Source organism: Triturus cristatus, chromosome 12 (assembly GCF_964204655.1).
Source record: "Triturus cristatus chromosome 12, aTriCri1.1, whole genome shotgun sequence".
Taxonomy (NCBI): Eukaryota; Metazoa; Chordata; class Amphibia; order Caudata; family Salamandridae; genus Triturus; species Triturus cristatus.
In genome coordinates, this window is record NC_140595.1 from 756,895,380 (window position 1) to 756,920,548 (window position 25,169).

General features: G+C 45.9%; 1 protein-coding gene across 3 annotated transcripts in view; it reads right to left on the minus strand.

The window, feature by feature from the left end:
- Positions 1-25,169, minus strand: part of MICAL1 (microtubule associated monooxygenase, calponin and LIM domain containing 1) — a 398,198-nt gene that overhangs the window by 188,811 nt on the left and 184,218 nt on the right. For all 3 annotated transcript variants that reach the window (XM_085639238.1, XM_085639240.1, XM_085639239.1), the window contains exons 7-8: positions 24,775-24,875; positions 23,123-23,380 (exon numbers count right to left, since the gene is read on the minus strand). In XM_085639238.1, the coding sequence (XP_085495364.1) occupies positions 23,123-23,380; positions 24,775-24,875 (359 nt within the window). The remainder of the gene's footprint in view (positions 1-23,122; positions 23,381-24,774; positions 24,876-25,169) is intronic.

Here is a 25,169-nt window from a genome sequence, read left to right on the forward strand (position 1 = left end):
CTGGCCACCTTCCTCTCTGCAAACGATCTTATCCAACACTGCACAGAAACAACACACTCTAAAGGCTCAATCCTGGACCTTGTTATTTCTAAAGCAGGCTTGCTGACTATCGCTACCCCCATTCATGTAGACTGGTCTGACCACCTCATCATCCCATTCTCTCTTCACCTATCACACTCTATAACTCTTGGCCAGCCTAAGAGGGCTACTTCCTGGTTCTGTGACACTAAAAATATTGACCTCAGTACCCTCTGTGATTCTGCTTTGCTATCACTTCCAAGACTAGACCCGGACCTAGATGTTAACGAACTCACCTCCCAATGCCTCACAGTCCTTGCAGTCGAAATCAATAATGTCGCTCCTCTCCAAAGCAAAAAGAACAGGCCCACTCCCTCAGCACCTTGGTTCAACAAATCCCTCTATGAAGAAAGGAAGTTCCTAAGAGCCCTTGAGAAACAATGGAGACAAGCGCCCTCCACCGAAAATTTGGCCACGCTTCGTTGAGCAAGATCCAAGTACCACAAGCTCATCTTCCTTGGAAAAGCGTCGCACTTCAAATCCCTCCTTGACTCAGCCAAAAATAGACCCAAAAAACTATTCGACCTCATCAAGAACCCAAACAGCTCTCCCCAACCTCCAAATTGGAGGATTCCACAAAGAAAGCAGCGGAATTCGCTGTATTCTTTGACGAAAAGGTGAAATCACTTGTAGATCAGGTCATTCATCCTACCCCTACAGAGGAGCGCAAATCCTTAACCATTTGGCAAAACTTTGACCCCATCTCTGACGATGCCCTCCTTAAATGCATCCTCGATACAAAGCCCTCTAACCATTCTCTTGACCCCATCCCTAGTGCCATTGCCATGGACTTCTATACCCATTCTCTTTCCTATTGGACCACTCTGGTCAACCTCTCCCTCAGTCAAGGCTCCCTTCCGGTTTCCTTCAAAACTGGGCAGGTCACCCCTCTGCTTAAAAAACCCCCCGCTGATGCGAACGACCTCAACAACTACCGTCCCATCACTAACCTACCCTTTCTTGCGAAAATCACAGAAAAATGTGTAGCGAAACAACGCTCTCGCCATATCAAGGAAAATGATCTTCTTGACAATTTCCAGTCCGGCTTCATTCAAAACTGCAGCACTGAAACAGCCCTGCTGCTAGTGATTGATGATGCGCTGCGGATACTCTATTCAGGGGAGTCTTGTCTTCTAATTCTTCTTGACCTTTCTGCAGCCTTCGACACTGTCAATCACAACACTCTCCTTAACACTCTTCAACAGAGAATGGGCATGGAGGGCACTGTGCTCAAATGGTTTGCCTCCTTCCTCTCTGATAGATCCCAAATGATCAAAATAGCGAACAGTCTTTCAGCTCCTTTAGCGGTCATTCAAGGTGATCCTCAAGGCTCCATACTTGCACCCACACTGTTCAATCTCTATTTAGAACCGTTGGGAAATCTCCTGAGTAAATCCGGGATCCACTATCATCTATATGCGGACGACACTCAAATCTACCTTAAGGTGGCCTCCACTCACGATCTCTCCTTCCTTAGCTCTACTCTCGACTCCATTCAAAACTGGATGTTAACTCATCAACTGATCCGGAATCCCTCCAAAACAGAATTCCTCCTCCTCTCCTCCTCACTTTCTCATCCCCCAGTGCAATCATGGATGGATCAGATCAATCTACTGAACAATAAGCCCATCATTGTCGAGTGCGCAAAATCCCTTGGTATCATACTCAACAAAAAACTCAATCTACTCTCCCACATCGATTCCATTGCAAAGTCTGCTCGATACCAACTGCGCCTTCTTTGGGGGATTCGTCGCTTCTTCCCGGAGCACGACCTTAAAACCCTGATCCAATCGCTGGTTCTCTCCAGATTGGACTACTGCAACTCTCTTCTTACTGGCCTTCCCAAATCCCACCTTTCCCCCCTGAAGTCTATTCTCCATTCAGCAGCTCTTTTCATATATGGGGCCAAAAGAAGCGACCACATCACACCCATTTTATCCACCCTCCGTTGGCTTCCCATAGAGGCAAGATCTATCTACAAGACTGCCTGTATCACCCACAAAGCCTTGCACTCCTCCTCCCCTCGCTACCTGGCGAATAAACAAACTCTCTGGGGGCTCCAGACCATCACGTAATGCAGAAAATGTATTGCTTGAACCTCCCACTTTCAAGAAGGAAAAATCGATGGCCCAATCCTTTTCAGGTAACGGGGTGAGAATCTGGAACTCCCTTCCGCCTCAGCTCCGGACCACCACCTCTTCCCAGGCCTTCAAAACTGACCTCAAAGCTCTCCTCCTTCAAAGACACTTCCAAATTTAATTCAAGCCCTCTGTTTTCTGAAGGAAGTCCTTCCATTATAGGAAATTCTGTTCTCCATGCCTATAGAAGTGCCTTCCCAGGGTGTTTTTGTGTTTTGAGTGTCTGCCATTTAGTGCAGTATTATACCTCTACCTGTATTTTGTACTCTTTTGTAACATGCACACGTCACCTTTCCTTTTACAACGTATCGTTTGCTACCTCTTGTATTTTGTTTGCTTTTGATACATGCACAACGGCCACCACTGCCTCATGTAACGTAACTATTGTTTTAGTGTTTTGAGTGTCTGCCATTTATTGCAATTTTTTTTACCTCTACGTGTACTTTATTTGCTCTTGTAACCTGCACACGTCACTTTTTCCTTTTGTAACGTATCGTTTGCTACCTCTTGTATTTTATTTGCTCTTGATACTTGCACAATTGTCACTATTGCCTCATGTAACGTAACGTTTGTTTTTGTAACAGGCTCGCTTGTAATTCTTCTCCTCTTGTATCTTTACTTTGCCTATTGTGAAGCGCTCTGACACCTTCGGGTAAAGTCCGCGCTATATAAAAACGTATTAAATAAATAAATAAATAAAGCTCGTATTGCATGTGCTCTATGGTGGGCGCACGCGGCTGCAACTCCCAGAAGCGCATCCGTCCACACCCCGACAGAGCACGAGCATTTCAAGCAAACCAAAGGGCACGAGGCCCGGAACCCGCTGGGTCTCTGCCACCTCCGATAATGCTGCGTCTTATCTATATAAAGTCCGCCTTCCTCTCCTGCTATAACTTCTGTGCAGACTCTGTCAACAACGACACTCAGGGGGTGAAGTAATAATCAGCCGTTTCTGTAAACAAAACCCTTAAGTATTACAACGCAACCCACAACCCCCGCCCCAATGATAGAGATACGGGAACCAACCAGATCATCTGAGAGGAGGGGCCCGGGGGTGAAGCCGCCTCAGGTCACCACAGACGAGGAACACACAAGTCCCAGTCAGTTCCTGCCAGATGGAGCCGGGCACAGCTAGCAGCTGCGTGGCGCACACCCTGGGCGCAACAAACCAGCGAGCGAATAAAAACACCGATGGGAGAGAGACAACACACGTGTGTATTCTCAATGCAAGACAAGCACGAATTGTGGGGCCACGCCCAAGCCTCACCAATAGCGTAAACACGGAGGACACGCAGTAGAACACCATGCTGTTCCTCCACAACACCAAGACGAAGAGAAACAACAATGTAAGGTCCTTAACGGGAAAGACTGAACTCGGGTTCGAATTCACTACCCAAATCTCTCATCCAATCAGCCTCAGTTAGTGGGCCACAAAGACGGAACCATGTTCGCCGAGATGTACCACTGCTCTCCGATGCAAAGGCCAAGGGCAGAGCGAACAATTACAAACATGCGGTCAAGCAGGTCCTTTTGATGCACTAAAGTCAGGTTATCTATCGAGCACACGCGGTAACAGAAGAGACTTCACGTGGTCTTTGACCCTCACATCTCTCCCAGGGCCGGACTGGGTCAGAAAACACAGACCATTAAAAAACACAACAAACCTTAAACAAGCATTTTTTTAATTTTTTTTTTTTTAGAGTTAGAGAGATTGGCGTAATGGAAAAGTTTTTTACTTATGTGTTTTGGAGTGGAGTGAATGTATACAGTGGTAATTATATGTTTTGCAATGAATACAGAAGGAAGCACGTTGATGGTTAGATCTGGTGTATGTGGCTTGCCAGCCGCTCGCTATATGTGCCCGGGCAGTCATCAGATAGTCAAAACTGAGATTGATAAATGAGTTATAGAATTGAGTGGGAATAGCACAATGTATTAATCTGAAAGAAAGCGCATCAAGAAAAAAGAGAAGAAAGAAGAAAAAGAGAAGAAAGAAGAAAAAGAGCCTGCAGCAGAAAATCACTTAAAATTGTAAAACGAACCCTCACTCACCAACCTAGTTGGTGACATGCTTCATCATTGGATTCCCACCAGAGAGGCTGAATGCCTCTCTGGTGTTCTTCAATGCCTGTTTTACAGTGGAGCGGATAAATTTGTGTGGAGTGATCGTGCAAAGGTAGTGAGTGCAACAATGGGGAATGGTGCTATTAAAAATGTCTTGATTTTGTCCAAAAAAGCTTTATTGGCGGAAAAACAGGCACAATTAAAAGAGGAATATGACAGCTGGTTGGATTATACCAGTTGTGTCCTCTAAGTGTGATTTAAAATTTAGTGGTCAACATGTTTCTGCCTCTTCTCAATTATTACTGAGGCATTCGTCAGGACCATGCCACCCCGGCGGTGTGCACACGCTAAAGTACACCCTAACCGTTGGTGGAGAAAGAAAGAAAAACCGGTATAACTCACGGTTTCTTCAATCAGTCTTCAATATTTCTGAAGAACCTTGTGTTCCTAAAAATGCAAAAAACGCATATGAATATATTTGAGACAATAAGTATAGTGCTACTTATACTGGCATATGCTTGGCAGTTATTAATACCGTGCAGATACAATTATCGGGTACGCCATATTTTGGGCTTAATAATAGCCGATAAAAACAAAGCATAGAATAGCTAAATACCTGTTTTAAATAGAGCACCTAGCAGCAGTATTAAATAGATCACTACAAGGTAAAATGTAGCACTATACTTGTTGTTTGTATGGTCTCAAATATATTCAGAGTTCAATCTGCAAATCTAGGAAACTTGCTTATTCTGCATTTTTAGAGTTTTTGTTCAGTAATTTGCCCTGGATTCATGTTCCGCAGTTCTGTGCACAGCATCAGGATACTCTCTGACAGATAGCGCATTCAATAAACAAAACTCACACAACCTAAACAAAAGGTGTAAAAAACACGAGAAGAAAAGATATGTAAGGAAAAAAGCAAGGGGAAATAAAATTGGATTATTAAAGTGTGTCAATCAGGGACACCTACTTTCCTGTGATCAAAGCCCTTGGATAAATTCGAGGGTGAAAGCATATATTCGCTCACTTTGAATAGACCAACATTGGGGTGAACGCTTTCCGCAAGGCTTAGAAAAGCTGTGCTGCCCTACCCCGTACTTTTTTCTGGCCTGTCCTATGTTTTCCCTCCAGCAAACTCGACAGCCTGTGAGTCCAGGTGGTGCTCCGTGCTGTGTGAAATCCCAAGGGAACTGCCCCCTTAGCGAGTGTGCTGCTGCCCCTCATCCTGCACTATGCAGCAGAGAGTGCCGCAGGCGGCAGGCAGCAGGACTCTCAAAGACTTCCTGGTTTATTTAGACAGAAAGCTCATGTACATGCATTAAATACAAGGTTCACGACGAAAAGTTGCTGAGTTAGTGGTCCTAATGATCGTTTGCCACACCCTCTTAAACAGGCACAATTACAAGAAATCAACCTCAATTTCCAAAATATCCAACCTAAAACTGACAACGAGTGGTAAAATCCTAGTCACTCCCTCTGGCAGTGAAACCGGACAGAGAAAGGTTGCCGAAGCGAAACTTGAGAAGTAAAACGTTGGTAGTTTGAGAAAGGCTCATCCAGATAACCCTTGAATCCTCCACTCAATCCCAGCTGGACACAGGTCATTATCAAGTTTCAAAGGTTGACACCAAGTAAAAGGATCAATCTTCATCTGGGCTGCAACAGAACTGGTGATCAATGCCACTAGGGGCCTGAAATGCTCATATTCCAGGGCCTCAAGGTATCAAGCATAGGTTTAACGCATAGGTTTAACGCATGGGACACAAGCTGGACCAGGTTGCTCTCCCACATCCATCTGCCATGGGAGCATGCGAGCCAAGGTCCAAAGATGTCCATATTTTATGCCTGAATTTGATCAGGCATACATTTGACATGGCTACATTATAGTCCCTGCCTTATGCAGTTATATCTAGCAAGAGACTAAGAGAATACTGTGGGAAAGTCGAGCTGACCAAATACAAATATGTTTTGCCTTATCCATAAGCATATGTTAACATTTCACCAGGTCTTCAACCCATATAAGGTACCCAGCACTGAAGTGGCCTGAGAGATTATCAGAGCAAATTAAATCACTACCACCTAAGTGGAATCAATTCTGTCCTTTGCACCAGTTCTGCAGGTCACTGTGAGAGCACTTTCCAGGACTTGCATTTCCCATTTGCATTTGTCAACAAACCCCAAGGTAAAGAAAAGAAGAAACTTCCCATAACCCTTCTCCATCTGAATAACAATGTTATGTAATGATTAGTGTGATTGATAGACCATGCATTTAATTTTAGATGTATTTATATTAAGGACACAGTTACATCAAGCATGAAAAGTCAGATTTCAAGCAAATTTGACAATTCCATGAGAGATTTAAAGAGGAGTTCCATATCACCTACAACGTGGTATAGCTGTTTTAGCCAACTTAGAAACACCTGCAAAAGTACTAGAAAGAGAGAACTAGGCATGCATAAATGTTTCCATGTAAAACCACATTAACGTCAGTGCTTGGGGGTGTTGCTGGTGTGGAATTGGTAGTGGTGATATTGGAGGCAGTACAACATTCATGATGGTAGCGGTATTGTTTTTACGGGGTTACTGGTAGTGGAGTATATATTATTAGTGGTAGTGGTAGTGTTGGTATTGAGGATATTGGTATTGCTGGTAGCAGTAGTGGTGGAGGTGATGTAGTATCGATAGTGACTTTGAGAAGGGTATTGGTGTTGTCTGGTGCTGGTGATATTGATCGAGTTGGTGGTAGTTCTAATGATGTGTGGCATTGGAAGAGGTGGTATTTGACATGGTATGGTACTTGGGTGGTATTGTGGAGATAGTGGTGTTATTGTTGGTGATATTGAGGGTGGTACTGGTGGGGATAGTGGTGTTGGTAGTATAGGTAGTGGTACTGCTGGTAGTGTTGGTGGTTCTATTGCTAGTGCAGTATTGTTGGTGGCAATGGTTTGGTGGTATTATGCTGATGGTGTCTTATTGGCAGTGGTGTTCACTTATATTCAACTCCTGACGTCCTAATTGCTTTGATCAGGTTATCATTGTATGCGTATACTGGGAAGGGTTCCTAATTTGTTTTGTTTATCATACAGTAATGGCCGGTGTTATGCTGGTGGTGTTGTATTGGCGGCAATGTAAAAGGCTTGCTGCCCTGTTTGTAGGAATCGCCTGGACAGCGCTTGCGAAATCTCTGTTATAGAAGAAAAAAAAATCTTAGACGGGGTTTAGAGCCCACCCATTACTTACCTTTACTTATCATTGGTTGGCTCCCACGTCACTCTTGTTACCTTGCTTCCTATTGGGCAGCAGCTCGTCATTGCCTCAAGCTTCCTCCTGGGCTTTGAGTCTTCGCCCATGCTGTGGAGCACAGACCAAGTACTGCTTCCTGTGGCCAGTATCCTGCCACTGGCCAGCAAGTACTCTTGTAGTATTATTATTACTTTTCCACATACGAGTGCAAGTGTCTACATCGTGCGTCCAGTACTTTAATAAAAGGGTGGATTATCAAACTGGTATTGTATGTCTGCCTGTTGACTTGGGAAAGCAAAGCCCATGAGACTAGCTGTCCACAGGACATGGAGTTGAGAGGGACGCACTGTACTCTTCTCCCCTTTTCACTACTGGTACTTTCCCAGTCTCAGTCGCCCTAACCAACTCCATCAGTGCCGAGTTGGCATCCAACTCCTGCTCTCCATGCCGGGCATCTGCCAGAAATGACCTGCCCAAAGCCATAGTGCGGCTCGGTTTCTGCTGCCCTAAATAGTAATTTAATTAATGGGATTCTGTAATCCCTGCATAAACAGCAGTCTGTAATTTCTTTATAAATCGGCAATTTGTGACACACCCAGTTGCCGATTATAAAGAAGAGACACCAGAACTAGACTATTATAATATATTACAGTCGAGTTCTTACGTCACAATGCATACTGCCAGAGCCAGCTGCTGAGGAGAAAAGCAGGTCAGGTCATGGAGCATAATTGAAGCAGCTGTTTAAAGCAATGAAAATGGAACGCTGCTTTTCTTTCTTCTGCTCTATTGTAATAGCTTACAATGACAAGCAGAGGGAATATGTTTATTTTTTGCACTCCTTAGATAGAGAAAAGCTAGAATTGTTTTGCATTTTTCTACATATTCCGATCTATTGCAATTTTTTTAAGTTGCTTGTATTGAAATGCTTCTAATATCAGTTTGCAACAAATATCTAAATGGTTATTGATGTGTTCAGTTTTGCACTACAGGGTTTCTTTTTATTCTTCATGTTTGCAAACATGCTCGCTCTTTCATATGAAAGAGCTACGCACCGAGGTTTTAAGTGATTTGAGGTAATAATAATAATAATAATAATCTGGCATTTGTACCTACCAACAGAGGTGTCCCGGCGCTGTACTTATACCGCAGAGGAACCCATCCTGGCTTTCCCTGTGAGGTGTCCACTCCTGGGCACCCTCAAGGTGCCGGCAGGCATCCCCTGCGCTGTTGGGGCCGTTGTGGAGATTAAGCTAGCTATTGCCCAGAGTTGCAGAGTGGGACCCATGATTAGACTAGGCACCGAGGCGAGAAATATCAGGTCCGAGGAAATTAAGCCCAAGACCCGCCGAGGAGGGAATTGAACCCTGGTCCCTGGGCCGGACCTCTGCATCAGGGTCTGCCGCTCTAACCATTGAGCCACACTTCTCCACTAAAGGTAAAGGTGATGTGACCATGTATTATATGGAATAAGGTACCCCCTGGCATTCACAGCCTCCTACCTCTCTCACGTGCCTCCTGACCCTTTCTGCCTCCTCCTTTTCCTTTCCCCTTTTTTATCTAAAGAGCAGTCTCAGCGTGGGGACACACCAGTTGGTGTAACCAGGCACTTCATAAACGATATTAGTATTATACGATTATGGAATTCCTAAGTGACTTGCAAGGTCCTTATAATGAACTGCATGGGTTACTTTATCCCTTATAAAAACACACTGGGCCTGGAACACTCTGCTTTGAAACAGAAAGCATTTTGCCTGCAGTAGAAACAAGACTGCATTTGCTGTTCTGTATTTTTTTTAGGTCTATGTTAGTAAATCCTCGTGCACGGGTACGTTTTTGGCTAAAAGAAAAAACAACGCGCATGAATACTGTTTGGTGACCATAATAAAGTCAAGCAAAGCGCAGAACTTTGAAATCACAGTTTTCTATGAAAGTCAATGAATCTGCTTTAAGATATTTATTAGGAGTGTTGATCCAGTCAGGTTTTGTGATGTCAGTTAAGCGGCCAGTTTGTTACTCTTAGAAAGTACTTCCTGGGAATCTTAGCGACTAAAGTAGATGACGCCTTTTATCTGCCGCAAGCAAAACAATCACAGGTGAAAGCAGCTTCAAGCACCCACCGCAAACAATGCTTTTCCGCTCAGCGCCTCTAAGAGAGAGAGGGAGAAACAAGGGGATCGGGGAGGTCATATGTCTGATCTCGGTCATAGGGAAAGAATCTGGATATCGCTGGCCTGGTTGACACAAGGATTCAGCATCACACTACATGGAAAGCATGGGTAGGTTCATATGTACCTTTTCCTGTGTTATTGTGTATATTATACATTGCACAGGCGGTCATCCCACGTTCCATGCCCTCCAGTCACCCACTATATATGTCCATGCAGCTTATATGACTGGGTGTCCGGTCACCCTGTTAGCAGCTTGCTCATAACTGTCCGAGGAAATCTGGGACCTCTGGTCCCCTATTTCAAGGCCACTCAAGGATGCGCAGCGAAAGGACTGGTTGGCAAAAGGTACGTGGCTAAATTTTTCCCTGTTCGTCGTCCCTTTCCCGTAACAGGCTTGCAGATGATCTTGGTTTGTGCTCGGTGCTATTTACAATATTGTGTTGTGCATTATTCATTGCATATTGCTAAAAAGCTAAATATCTGCAGTGGTGTTCCTGGCATCTGTAAACAAGCAATATCCATTTGTTTAGAGTCAGCGATTCTGTGTTCTCATTCATTTCATTTTCAAGTAGTTTCGCCCTTTTTCCCCATTGTGCCCAATTCCTTGCTGTATCGGACTTCACTTCATTGTGCACGGCTGTGTGAGCCCTGCAAGGTTATTACAAGTACGCAAGCAGAGCCATGGCCCTTTCATTTCAGCAGAATACTGGCTTCCTATGGGTCACCAGTGCATGCTGTAGCTCAAGCCATGTTTGACTATTCCGTGCATAAATCTTTTGTTTCTTCAGTGCACAATCGGAGTCCCCATCTCCCAGAGTACCCCTCTATCTATGTGCAATCGACTATCATTACAAATCACTGCCCAAACACATAAGAACCATTTAAAGATCGCTCTTACAACTAAGTGTCAGGGTTGCACATTACTTTACTGCAACTCTGTGGGATGTCCTTGTCCAAGTTTAAGATGCCTGTTGCACAAGTTACTACTTGTGTAATGATATATCTGTAAGAGACATTAGTTAGTGATAGATTCCTTACCTTAGAATAATCCCCAGGTGTCAGACTGGATCCGGAAAGTGTTGCTAGACATACCCCTGCAAGTCAGTAGGTGGCGTTGTGCGGCTCCGCGTCCGTCACTGGCATCGTAAGCGCCGAGATGACGTCACGGAGACTACTTAGGCGCCACCCATGCGCGCTGACGTCAGTTCTGTACACGACTTTCCGCGCCAGGAACCCGGAGCCATGCAGGAAACTGACCACTGGTGCCAAGAAACTAGGGCCCTGAAACCCCTGACCTGCGCAGATGAGCTGCGACCACCGCCATCACTTTCGTGAACACCCGAGGGGTGCTGGTAAGGCCAAAGGGGAGCACGGCAAACTGAAAATGCTCCTGGCCTACCGTGAACCGCAGGTAACGCCGGTGGGCCGGCAGGACGAGGATGTGAAAATATGCGTCCTGCAAGTCCAACACTACCATCCAGTCTCCAGGGTCAAGGGCAGCTAGGACCTGAGCCAGAGTCAGCATTTTGAACTTCTCCTTCCGGAGGAAGCGATTGACGTTCCGGAGGTCCAAGATGGGTCACAGGCCCCCTTTGTCCTTCTTGGGGACCAGAAAGTAGTGGGAACAACCACTTCCTACTTCCGGCTCAGGAACGCACTCGATGGCCCCCTTGGACAAGAGGGCCGTGACTTCCTGCTGGAGAAGTACCAAGTGATCCACCGACATGCGGTGGCTCCGAGGTGGCATGGCTGGAGGGGAGGACTGAAAGGGATGGGAGTAACCCCTGTGGGTGATCTGCAACACCCACTTGTCCGAGGTGATATCGTGGCAGTGGGGTAGGTGGTGGCAGATCCTGCCACCCACCGGCATGTGGTGCACCACAAAGCTCGGATAAGGAAGGTTTGGAGGTAGAAGCAGCGGGGGCGGAGGTGGACTGACCCCCACGCGGATTCCCAGACCCGCCCCTGTGGAAGACGCATCCGCGGCCGCGCTGAGGCTGGTTCTGCACAGGCTTGTTGAAGGAACGTGCCTCGGCGCGGCTGCCATGGCCATGAAAGGAACGAAAACCAGGAGTGGCCGGGCTCTTCGCAGAAAGAACCAAGGACTTGGCTGTGGCTCGCGAGTCCTTAAAATGCTACAGTGTACTGTCGGCTTTATCGCCTAACAGGAGAGTGCCATCAAAGGGCATGTCCATGAGCGAGCTCTGGACATCGGGAGAGAACCCGGTAGATCGCAACCAGGCGTGGCGACGCAGCGCCACAGTCGTAGAAATCGCCCTACCCAGGGAGTCCGCGGTGTCCAAACCACACCAAATGGAGAACGTAGCCGCATCTTTACCCTCAGCAACAGCTTGGGACAGCACACCGTGGATCTCCTCAGGACACTGAGGCAACACCTGTGCAACTGTATCCCACACCACATGGGAATAGCGGCCTAATAAGCAGGCGGTGTTCACTGACCTCAGCCCCAAGCTGGCCGAAGAGAACAACCTCTTACCGAACTGCTCCAGCTTCTTAGAGTCCTTATCCGGCGGGCCGTAGGAATAGCACTCTGTGACGTCGAGGCTTGGATGACCTGGCTCTCAGGCGTAGGATGAGTGGTCAGAAAAGCAGGGTCACCAGGCGCCGGGCAGTGACGCCTGGCGACATTCTTATCCACAGGGGCCCGAGGCCTAAAAAGGCGGTCCAAGGTAGCAAGAAATTCTTGCACCTGTTTGGGAGTCGCCGACGGATGCGGGTAAGGCGGGTAGGCCGCGGGACCCCCAGGCTCCAAAGGAGCCGCAAGCGCAGAACCCCTGTCCCCCTCGTCCGCATCCGAAGACCGACGGGGGACGTCGGAGAGCGAACTTGCTTCTTCAACTACTTTTTATGTCGTCGCTTACCCGAATCCGAGGGCGAAGATTTGGAGCCAGAGGAGCAACGACTGCGGCACGCGAGCGTTCTCGGGAACGGTCCCGGGACCTGGAACGGCGCTGGGACGAGTGCCGGGCCTCCAGCAACTTCCAGCGCAGCTCGCTCAAGGCCTTCGGGGCCATGGCCTGACAGACCCAGCAGGACCGGAAGTCGTGGTCAGTCTCCAGGCAGTAGAGGCAAACATCGTGGTGGTCTGCCACTGACATATTGCGACGGCAGGCCCCACAAGACTTAAACCCAGGCATCCCTACGTGCACCAAGGAGAAAAAGGAGACAACAAGTCTCAAAAAAGGGTAGTCAAAAAGTGAATAAGGTACGTGCTCTATCCGGATCGGTGCTCGCATGGGTGGCACCCAAGTAGTCTCCACAATGTCATCTCGGTGCTTACGACGCCAGCGACAGACGCACACCCGCACGATGCCACCTGACGCGCAGGGGTACTGCTAGCAAAACTTTCCGGATCCAGTCTGACGCCTGGTGATTATTCTAAGGTAAGGAATCTATTACTAACGGGTCTCTTTCAGATTAAGATAATGCATGTAAATGCTGCGGTGCCCAAGGTCGAAGTAGTAGGTGCAACATGTCTAAATAAATATTGACAAAGTCAATAGATCTCGCATAGGTGAAACCTATAGGCCAATGCTGGTTTCGTTTTTACACTTCTTAGCCTCCTGATGGATGGTGCACTGGCTGTGGGTGTTCCACCAGAGATGGTGAGCTTGTCTGCAAGATAAGCAAGGTGCTGGACATGGTGGCTTTATAAATAATGCAGATGGTTTTGAAGATGCTGTGCACTGGCAAGGGAAGCCAATGGAGTTCTATGAGGGTGGGGGTGATGTGATGATATTTCTTCGGTACCTGGGTGAGATGTGCTGTGGACCACATGATGCCCCAAAGGGGAGCCACTGTCAAACCTTGGAGGCCAGGGAATTACTACCATCCAGATGCAAGAGTATGAGGGCTTGAACAGCAGTTCTGACATGGTTTTCAGAGGTAAAGGGTTTAACTTTCTCTAGAAGAGAGAGCTGGTACCAGACTGTCTGTTTTTTTTGTCTATGTGTTTCTTGAAGGTGAGGTTGGTGTCCAGGATGAATCCAAGTGACTTGGCATTCGGTCCAAGTTGGAGTCCCAATCAATCAAGGTTCATAACATTGAGCCAGGTTTGTGCTATTTCTGGCTAGTAATTATGGGCAAATACAAGTAATTCTATCTTGGTAGTGTTGAGCTTCAGGTAGGACCTGGACATTCAGCTCTAGATAATGTGTAGGCATTGTTTGAGGCACCTAAACTCTAGAACAGATGAGACTTTCAAATCGAGTTGTGTATCGTAGCAGGATATTTGTGAATTTTGATTCAGCTGTTGCAAGGAGAGCGCCAAAGGGCTCCATGTACAGGTTAAAGATGACAGGTGACGGTGTGCCACCCAGGGGAACTCCGAAGGTGCCCAGTATCATTTAGGATCTGGAGGTACCCACATGAATGAACTGGTGTTTGATGAAAAGGTAGGAGAACTACTTTAGGAGATTAACCAGCAATACCATTCGAAACTCCATAGTGCGTATGAGTGTGGAATGGTCAATCGTGTCGAAGGCAGCTGAGGTCCAGCAGCATCAAGACCCAGAGGGTATCATAATCTGTGGCCAGGAGGGTGTATATGATGTGCAAGGTAGCAGTCTCCACGCTGCAGTGTGATCTGAAGTCATATTTTTAGTCGTGTTGGAGATGGTTAGTATGCATGTGATCTTGGAGTTGAAAGTTGACAACTTTTTCAGATGAAGGGTAAGTGAGCAATGGACCACAAGCTAGCAAGGTCATAAAGGCTTAGTGTTGGTTTCTTTAGGAGAGGGGTTTCTGGCCTATCTTGAGAACCGCTGGAAGATGCCTTGGGTGAAGAAGGCATTGTCAATGGTGAGTTCAGATGATAGAGCTTCCCCAGAGACCGTGTTGATGAAGGATGAGTGTAAGACATGAACTCATAAGAAGCGGCTGTCGGGGAGTGGAGTATGTTGGTGAGAACGGAGAGAGATAGGTCTTAGAAGGATGACCATTGTGGGTTTATATGAGAAGGAGTGAGTGTAAAAAGAGAAGCAGGCTTGGTGTGGTCAGTGTGCTTCCAGATCATGTTTACATTTTCATTGTAGAAGTTCATGCAATTGCGCTTCTCTGGCTAGGAGGGTCAGGCAGGTGGTTGATGCAGCGCTTGTCTTGAAGAGAGTTCTGTTTCGGTTGAAGACAATTTATAGTGCGGATATAAAACTTTGCTTAAGCTGATGTGATGAGATGTGTCCATAATGTGTTTTTTTCATTTTCGGTACAGTCTGTGGATAGAGATTTGATTATCAGTAAGTTCTTCACTATACCAGTGTGCTGAAAGTTTTGGCTTGCACTTGCGTGGTTTATTTGGCTTGAGGATGTTCACACAGTTTTCCAAAAAAGTGTTGAAGTTATTTAGAAAGGTGCTGGTGTTCATGGTGGTGTTGCCAGGGCGAGATATGAGTTAAAGCATTTGCTTGTCAATGGAGATGTCTTTGAAGGATCTGAAAGTTTGGTGTTCTACTTTGGTTTGACCTCAATTTGTTGATTGGAAGGGGTGGAGTAACACAGGGATGGCAAGATGGTAGGCCCAATGAAGGGGGATGCGTGGTTTCCACTGGATTGTTGGAGATAAGACGATGGGGTTGAGGATGTTACCTTTGGAGTGTGTAGGATGGGTAACATGCTGCACCATATTGAATGTGTTGATAAGGTTGCTTTTTAAAAAAAAAACAATTGTGTTGATAGGGAAGTTGAAGCCGCTCAAAAGGAGGGTGCGAGTATGTCGGAAGGATAAGGTGGCAAGGAGATCAAAGAATTCATAAATTAAGTCCTTAGTCTTCCCGATAAGCCTGTAGATGAGATGGAAGGTGGCAATCTGAGTTACAAGAGTAGGAAGTGGCATGTCCGGAGTCCAATGGAGTTCAGTGTCGTTTACTTGCCCAGGGTGCTCGACCAGCAAGACTTCTGGATGAAAGCAAGACCTCCTCCCTTCTTATATGCGCGGTCCACATGATGGCTGCTGTAGCATGTGGGAAAGCGGGCATCTAGGATGTATGAGGATATGGGGGGTGACAAGGTTTCTGTAATAAAAAGGGGGTCAAGATAGTGATAGGTTATGATGTCTGCAATGTCTGGTGCCTGGAGTACTACAGAGTGAGCGTTAATAAGCATGAGTTGGAATGTGTGTTCTGTAGTTTGAGGGAGTGTGGTAGTTAGAAGGATGTGTACGAGGTTGGGTCTCTGTTTTGAGGATGCTATGTGAGTGTTTGTATAATTTAGATCTCGGTATGATTGAGGGGTTTGGCAGTATGAGGGTTATGGGTGAGCCACATAAGTATATCGGTGTCAGTGGAATAAGTGTTCTGGCCTAAGGCCCTTCCTGGCTCTAACCGTCTCAAATAAGATAATGCCCTTTACTGTTCATGCCCTTTGGTGGGACACCCTGAAGAACTGACTGAAGTACAGAGAAAGCAATGTGATGTAACTTCTTGTACTGATGGATCGTGGGAAATGCAGTGATGTTAATTCCTGTGGAGATGGATTATGGGCCTGATGTCCGCTTGTCTGGCTTTTCTTTGAAAGGTTGTTTTGGCAGGAAACCCATAATGGCACTTAATGTAAAGATGGATGCTCGGAAATACAGTGATTTCACTCCCTGTGGAGATGGATAATGGGGAATGAAATCTGGTTCCCCAACTCCTTCTGTTAAAGATAGTTTGAGTGGAAAACCAAAGATGTCCCTTTCTGTACAGATGGATGATGGGGGAATCCAAGTTAATTAACTCCCCATGCATTGCAATGCAAGGAAGCAGTTTAATAAGTCCGTCATTAGCATAATTGTGAAAGTTAAATACTCCGACATAATCTAAATAATTTAATGGATGAAGGGGCAGCTACAAAGCCCGTTCTAAACACATTTCAAGCAACAGTTAATGCAGGCAGCTGTTCTGTCAATACAGAAAAGAACTTGTGTCAGTATGCACCTCTTTAGCGCCTCACTGATGACAGGAAATTGATCATGGTCGACAGTGCTACTATGCACTCTTGGACTGATTACACACAATTCCGTCTACCTTGTCCTGCCTTCAGAAAATTCAGAATGCTTTAACTAGTCGTGTGTTTAACAAAATAGCTCGGTCTCTGATCATGTGCACCAACTGCACTGGGTATCAGTGCATAAGTGATTCATTTTTAAAGCAGCCTGCATAATGTACAAACTCTTTCATGACATTGGCCAACGATTTCTGGTCAAGAAATTTCATAAATATGTTCCATCCCATAACTTGAAATCTAGGCACAAAGCTGACTTCAAATAATTTCCCTCTCACAATTACCCAAATGGGGTCATAGGGCACTAAGTGATCAGGGTGTTTTTCTCCAGAACAAATCACCTTTGGAAATTTCCTCAGGAGTTTTAGTTGCTAAATTTAATTAAATCCTTGCTTTTGTCCACCCTAATCCAATTCATTCAATCAATCAATGTCTCACAGTCTGCTAGTGCTGGAGCGGGTAATACAAACATTTTTGTATACCCTCCCCATTTGCATGATATACTAATTAGAATAATTAGGTAATTATAATCATATTAATTGTGTGATATGAAAAGGATTAATCAACCTTATTAATGAATTATACGTGTGATTTGCATTGGCATGGCTTAATTAATAAGTGAATTAATTTAAGTACGCATAATAATATTAGAGAAATTAGAATATTGCATGTTATATGTTGCTTTTGTGATGTTTTTGTAATTTGTGCTTTATTAAGGGAGTATAAACCGCTTTGAGTGTTGCTTTCGCTAGATAAATATACACACATATGGGTATTAGCCAGGGGATAACATTTTATTAGTCATTTCTATGTATTAATTAAGTTTTTGTGTTTCTTTGCTTAAGTTGACCATTTGGGCCTGCCACAAGATGGCTGCCTCCTGTATCTGACATGACTGACAACGCTCCACGAGGTTCTGGGCGAAGTGCGCCTGCGCTAACACAAGCTACATTGGCCTCATCTTGACCTAACCAGACTGTACGCACCAAGGTCGCTCTGGGAAACAAGCCAAATTTTCTGAAGAACAATAAGACGCCTCTTAAAACCGGAACCCACAAGATTGATGACGAAAGGGACAATAATCCATGTGAACTCTGTCAGACGATCTCTGATTATCCAATCAGAGAAGCTCAAACCCAATATTTGATACTTTTTTAAGTGATTTTTACTATAAATTATGGTAGAATAGAGAGGTTTTGTCGTCGCTCTTGATCGCCTTCTTGATTTCCTGACGTTATGCTGACGGAGAGGACGGTGACACTGCAGGACAGCTGTTTTCCTGAATCTTTGACGGACTGAATTGCTGCCCAATTTCCTGATGAACTGAACTAATTAAATGGGCATAGATTGACGGGTACGGTCCTATGGTCCCTATCCCTTCGTTGGGACTGTAGCGTACTGCGAGACAACCTGATTGACTAAGAGAACGACTTTTAGCCAGAATAGGTAAATATGGTCAATTGTGATTTGCATAATATTTCTTTCCAGGTCGTATTAATCTAGATAAAAATTGATTATTAATTGTTCAAATGAATGGTGCTGTTTATTTATGAGAAATGTTCAATTAAGAAGGTATAAGGGAGAATTAGAAGTCCACTACAACCCGCAACTAACAGATCCGTCCCATCACATGGAAGGGATATTTAGAAGGATTAGTTTAGGATAAGTTAAAATATAGTAATGTAAATTTGTGATTTGCTTTAGGCCAAAGATATTCCTTTCATGTCAGCGTTTGGAATAATCATCTCCCAGAGAAAACAGACCGATGAAGTATGAATGTTCGTGTTATGGGCCCCACCAGTGAATGTATTGATTGAATGTGGTAATGAGATCTTTGGTCTGTGACGAAGGGAGGATTTTGGATTCCACGCTGCATCACTAGCTGATCTTACCTACAGAGCCAATAAACTCCTTTGGAGTGCACCTGTGCTTTACAAATAACATTAACAAATGAATAAGTCACCGGATTCATCTCAAGCAAAGGTGCCATTATAGATCCCTTTGATGGCTGATTTTTAAGTTGACAAACAATACACATAAAGGAACCGGTCTTGCTTCTGAATACCTAGTAGATCATGGTTACCCCTTGCTGGTAACCAGCCTGAAAAGGTGAAATCAGAGCATAGATCAGTAATCCTGTCTTTTGTGGCCTAAGGAGCACTTTTCTGTTTTCAGGATGAGCCCATTAACTTCATCGCACGGCGATCTCCTTAGCAGCTGCGAGATCCTCTCTTATAGACCAGAGCTGGTTCGGTGCCCAGCCACAATAGCCCGAACATTTTCTTGAGATAAGACAACATTAATTTGTCAAGAAAGTAAGAACCCAAGCTCTCAGCATAGGAACAATAAAGAGAACTTTCTCAATGCCCGTTTCCCTACCTGCTTATGACGATTTCAACACAGAATATACCTACTCTGATGTAAATAAGCCCGTCATCAGACACGACAGGGAGCGAGACAAGTGGCAAGTATTAGAGTAAGCATCCGTCTCCATCACATTCCGTAAATACAAGTAAAAAGCGGGCACTGCGAGAATGAAGCGTTGCTCGGGAGAGCAGGCGTAACTCAAATCCCATGGGCCACCATTTACCATATGCTCAAGTCATCTGAGCATTTGACTGACCCCATCAAAACTTCCAGATTACACATCTCCCAATCTTTTTTCTTTTCACTAACCAAGTTTTCAAAATACCCCTTTGCTGCCTGAACAGTTGCAGTAGAAACAGTCTCTGAATTTCAATCCAAAAAAGGTGCATTTCCAGAGAGAGAGCCTCTGGTGGGCTGCTGTCTTTCTACTCTGGCCATCCAACCCTGGATTCCTGGAGACACTTTTGCTGTGAATAGTGGAACAAGAGGAGCTGGTCTGGTCTGCAGGAAGGGGAAAAGGGGCAGTGTTCACTGCTGGAATTTCTGTACATGCCCAGTTATCTCAGGGACCTGTACAGAGGGAGCATAAACGGGCTGGCATCACTCAGGAGTCTTAAAACCCGTACGGTGCAGCTGTCGTGGAAACAAGACAAAGATAAAAAGCACAGGCATGCATTGCAGGGCTAAAGCGCTGCAGAAAACCCTTTCCTGCATCATCACTGGTGAGCTTGTCGTGTACACTTAGAATTCCAGTTTGTAGGCCCAGATGTTATGAGCATTCTCATCATGCCCCCGGCACTCTTTAATCTGGGAAAGCGTTGGCGTCTATTGGATGCCCCAGGGCCATGAGTGCACCGTCACCCAAGATCTTGGCTATGGTCATTTCAGATAAAGGGCTCTACAGTTTGGTACCTCCATAAGACATCATAGTGACTGCTAACCTATTAACACTCATTATCCTCAGTGAAATACATTCAAACCAGTTAGGATGCAACAGTTATCCAAAAACGTCACATGTCCCCCCTGGTCTGAGAATACAGGACCCTGAGGACCACTTTATTTATTTATTTTATTTGACAAGTTTTATATAGCGCTGGCTAGACCCGGAGGTATCAGAGCGCTTTACATGAGGATCTGTGCGCTACAAGTTACAAATTTCATCCATTACAAGAGCATAGTAAAACAATAAGAAAAAGAAGCAAAGTTACACTAATTCGTCGGGGGGGAGGTGGAGAGGGGACACAGCGTGGAGACGGGGAGAACAGTGCCCAGTGGCCGGCTGGGTAGGTGACGGCCAAGGGGGTGAACCAGGGCTGATCTCCTCTATGGCTGTGTAAGCAGCTCCACAGGGCATCGGGCATATTGCTCGGTGTCAGATGTCAGGATGATGAACGCGGATTAATCTGAAGAAGTAAAACTTAAAATGTGGGAGTTGGTGCAATGAGAACAGTGAAATCTAAGCCCAGGTGCGAGAGGGGGGTCCAAGAAGGGGGGTAGCTTCCAGGGGATTGAAGCCAAAAGGCCAGGGAGCTCCCAATCAGAACTTCTCACCAGGCGGCCATTTTCAAGCTACTTGAAAAGGTTCGTACCTGCTGCATTTCCAGTAGCTAGGTGATAGGAGTCCTGGCCCCCGAAGTCGCGACAGGGGTCTCGCAAGGTGGAGCAGGTGTGCGCCATCCATGAAGTCCTGGTTCCGGCTACGGGAATTCAATACTGCAGGATGTTCAAGAATGCATTTATGTGCTGTTATTTATTGCATAAAAATGCTCTGTGTTTTCAGAAAAAAACAATCCCCAGTATGTTCGGAGGGAGATTACTAGGTAAATGTGGTTCCGCAGGGTGTATAGCCAGCTCCATGGTCAACTGAGTCTCTCGTTGAAGTCCCAAACTCCCAGGAGTTCTCGGCAGCGGTGAGGCCGCAAACCAGTGCGCTGGCCCCTTCCTCACCGGCTGCGTCTGCCGCATACCAATGTTGCAGACACCGGTCTGAACTGGACACCAAGACTTTTGGCCCCCTGAAACTCCAGCATTTACTTTATTTGGGTGGAGCCTTCTTGGTGGGGTTGGGATTTTTTGGAGCAAGTGGATGTTTGTTGTTTTTCTCTGGATACTCAGCAGCAAAGGCTTACAGCCACTGGTCTGTCCAGTGCAGAACTTATACTTAAAGTCCATTGAAAAGAGGGAGAGGTCAGGCTATATTGTCTTGTGGAAAAGATTTTACAAATTTATTTAGTCTGGCACACTTGTCCCACTGGCTGACACTTTGTAGATATTGTAGTACAACGAAGGAGTCCTGAAGCTTCCCAGTTGAATCCAAGGCTCCCCAATTAGTTGGCATGGGCCAATAATATTGAAAATTGATCTTCTACTGAGAAAAGCTATAGACCATTTGGAGTCATATATAAGCCCCAGAAGATGCTAGCACCTTACGGTTTTTGAGTGGTGTCATATTTTTAACTGCTGCTCTATCTTAGCCGGAAATGGGTTTTAATCGGGGCCTTCAGGGGAGGGTCAGGTGACGTGGCAGGGATGACTAAATTAAGCAACAAGAAACTCCAAATTATGCAGCGAAATGCAGCACATTTTGTGATAGTATTACTCCACTATTTTCTCATTTTTACACTTGTTAACAGTGTCTGGGTATATGATGCCCCTCATTAGTACCAGTTTAACACCCAAATATAGAAATAAGCAACAAAAAGGTGACCAATCAACGCTTGCAAAGGCCTTTCACTGCACAGGAATATGCGTCACTGCACTTTTAGTAACATTTGAACCGTTTGAGCTAGAAACTACTTTTTTTGGTGAAATCTGCAGATTATGCAGCAGATGATGGGTTAATTAATTGATCCATAATTATGCTAAAAACTCTGCGCCCGGACAATTCCATTGGCCCTGGTTTTAACCTTCATTGAAGACACGCAGTGGCTGCAGATTGAATTTGTGTTTTTTAGCGTGTGATCTACTTCAGAGTTTGTAATCCCTACCGTACTCTAGGGTAAACATAAACGGAATGTCTACGCCTGGAGAGCCAAGAACATCTAGGGTACTTGGCACCGGCCTGGTTATTTCATTGGAGTTGCCCACGATGAAAAAGATAGGCCTCACATCCACCCTGACTTTCACTACTATACATTTAAAACAAAATGACCGAGATGAGATTCAACCTCAAATCTGGTTTTATATGTGCCCGTCCATCTTTCCAAGTCTCCTGCCTGAACAGCCTATTATAAGTTTATTTTCAAATAGCTGGGTTTCTACAACACATTCAGCAGCCCACCCTCTTTCCCCAGAATTCAAATAAGAAGCATCTGCAACTCCAGATAGAAATGGAGGGTTTATGCCAGGTGGGTCCAGCTGGACACCTTGCAGACAGGATCAGTATACATGCTTACAACCTTGATAGAGATGCAAGTGGAGGAAAGGGGCATACGCATCTTTTGGATTACCGTCACCAAACTAACGCTTTAAGCGCATGCACGCACACATACATGTATCAAGGCATGGTATTAGAGATAAAAGAAAGACTCAGCCCAGGACTAAAGCCTGAATTACCCCCGTCACTTCCAACAACATTCACCTAGGATGAATACTTCATCTGAGGCCATCGCACACCCTGAAAGGTGCTAGGCCCTCAAACGGCAGGGAATAATTCATATCACCTTTCAGAAGAATTGCCAAAATATATACAATGACAAATACCAATTTGACACAAAAACTTTTGTTTATAAAGTAAGACATGCTCGCTTTGACATACAGACAAACTGTCCTGCAATCAAATGGGAAAGGCCATACAGAAATTCTGTAGGGCTAAAGCAAAGTTGAACTCTGCCCAGCTATGCTGGCCTTACAGAGGTTTGGACTAGCTGAAACATTTCTCGTTTTCCCCATTACTCAGTCGGTCTTGTGTTATGCATCAGTAATAACCCGCCTTACTGATCTGTAATGGAACTAAATAACCCCGTCATCATCTGGGGATAGGGGCTTTCAGAACCTGCCTATTCAAAATGTACATTTACTCTGTCCTTTCTAAGCAGCATTAATTAGTCTCCAGACGACACGTACCTCCACCAGGCAGTCGCCAACCAGCCCAATCAGTAGCCGGGCTCCACGCCGCTCCCGTACCAGGGCAGCGTTTTCCGCTCGGTACATGCAGGTAAAGTCGAACATGTCCACATCCGGCCGCTGCTGGTGGTTCAATGCAAACTCCATCTGCGGCAGCTGGTTACCCGTAGAGAAGTTAGCGGCATCCCGCGCATACTTGAACAGGGCCTCAGAGTCCACATTGGCTGAAGACAGAAGGCTGTCTGTGTCCGGCAGGTCCTAGGGAGAGAGGTTAAGCAAGAAAAGGAGATTCAGCCATAGTAATGAATGGCAAGTTATAATACGTCATTAGATGCACAAGAAAACCCTTGCACATGGAAGCCCTTGGATAGGCAGTTGAAACAGAGTGTACCTGGAGATCAGCACGTGATGCAGAGCCAGAGACCCAAAGCCGGCTCTTCATTTATGGAACCTGAATGGATTATTCGGAGCCGCCCTTTCAAAGGAGGCTAGGCTTTGCTGTGGGAACCCTTAAAGGGATGATGCTCTTAAAAAATGCCATTTTACAACTGGGACTACTGGCTAGCGGGCAGTGAAAGACCAAATGGTTCCAGTGGTTCAAAGCCTGTGAATTCCCTCGCATGGGACAGGGTGTTGCATCACGTGGGCTCCTTTGGATCAAAGCAAGATGTTTAAACAGTGGGGCACAGGGTCAGAAGGCGAACTGTACTTGAGCCCATGCACACTGCGTTTCTGCAAACATGCAAAGTACACACACGAAGTGTGCACAGGGGTATACTTTGGACTGAGTAACAGCGTTTGCGGCAGCTGCAGGACTAGCAGAATGCAATCATTACTTGCCCTAATTAAAAAGGTTAATGCTAAGAAAGAACAGATAAGCAGCCTGGTGTTTATGTGCAGGTTAAGTGGACATTGTACGTCTGTTGACGATTAGTGTGATGCGAGACCAGCTATGGGTTGTTCCTGTTGCTGCTCCTATGCTATGTTGTATTTGAATATTCAGTCACCATCACTTCTTTGGGAGATCAGTTCGCTCTATCTAGAGAGTCACGTACTCCAAGGTTAAATGACAGATTCTACAATGGACACTCCCAGAAACACCTGGCTGGCCCAGGACTCTAAGGGAAGGGCTCCAAGGGAAGGGCTCCAAGGGAAGGGCTCCAAGGGAAGGGGGACTCCAAGGGAAGGACCCCAAGGGAAGGACCCCAAGGGAAGGGCTCCAAGGGAAGGACTCCACGGGAAGGACTCCACGGGAAGGACTCCAAGGGAAGGACTCCAAGGGAAGGACTCCACGGGAAGGACTCCACGGGAAGGACTCCAAGGGAAGGGCTCCAAGGGAAGGACCCCAAGGGAAGGACCCCAAGGGAAGGACCCCAAGGGAAGGACCCCAAGGGAAGGGCTCCCCCCGTATCTAAGAACGACAAACTCGGAGTAAGCGGTTAGTTTCAGAAACTATGGCCCAAAGGTAATGCACTACACGAAGGAGTTAAAAACCAAGCGGTCTTCACAATGAGCGTCCGTTCCTGTGGTCCCTGAGTGAGCGAGGAGTCTCAGCCATAAAGGACCTTTTGGCAGTATATTGGTGACTTGGCTAACTTCCATCAATCATGAAGTCATGTGGAGACTGGTGAATCCCATCGCCTAGTCCTCACCTGCAGGATGACCCCCATCTTCAGCAGGCTCTGCTTCTTGGCTGTCATTACAAAGTAGTGAGTGTCATCCTTGTAGTATACAATGTTCTCCAGGTCGATTCCTGAGTGAGGGAGACAGGTGGTCAGTTCAAAGAAGAGAAGCACACCAGAAACACACCAGTGCTGATCCCAAAATCCCATCGACAGCCTTTTGCTCACCCCAGAAGCAGTGGCAAATATCAACAGCAAAAACAACAGTTGATGGCTAGAAAGCAGAACAGTGTCATACATTCATCCCAGTACAGAGATCTGGGCCTAAATCCATAGTTTTTTTGCTCACCATGCCATTCCAGTTTGAACCCAGCCATATGCAAATCACTCTTGACCCTGTGCCTCATGGGAACAGTCCAGCCCGA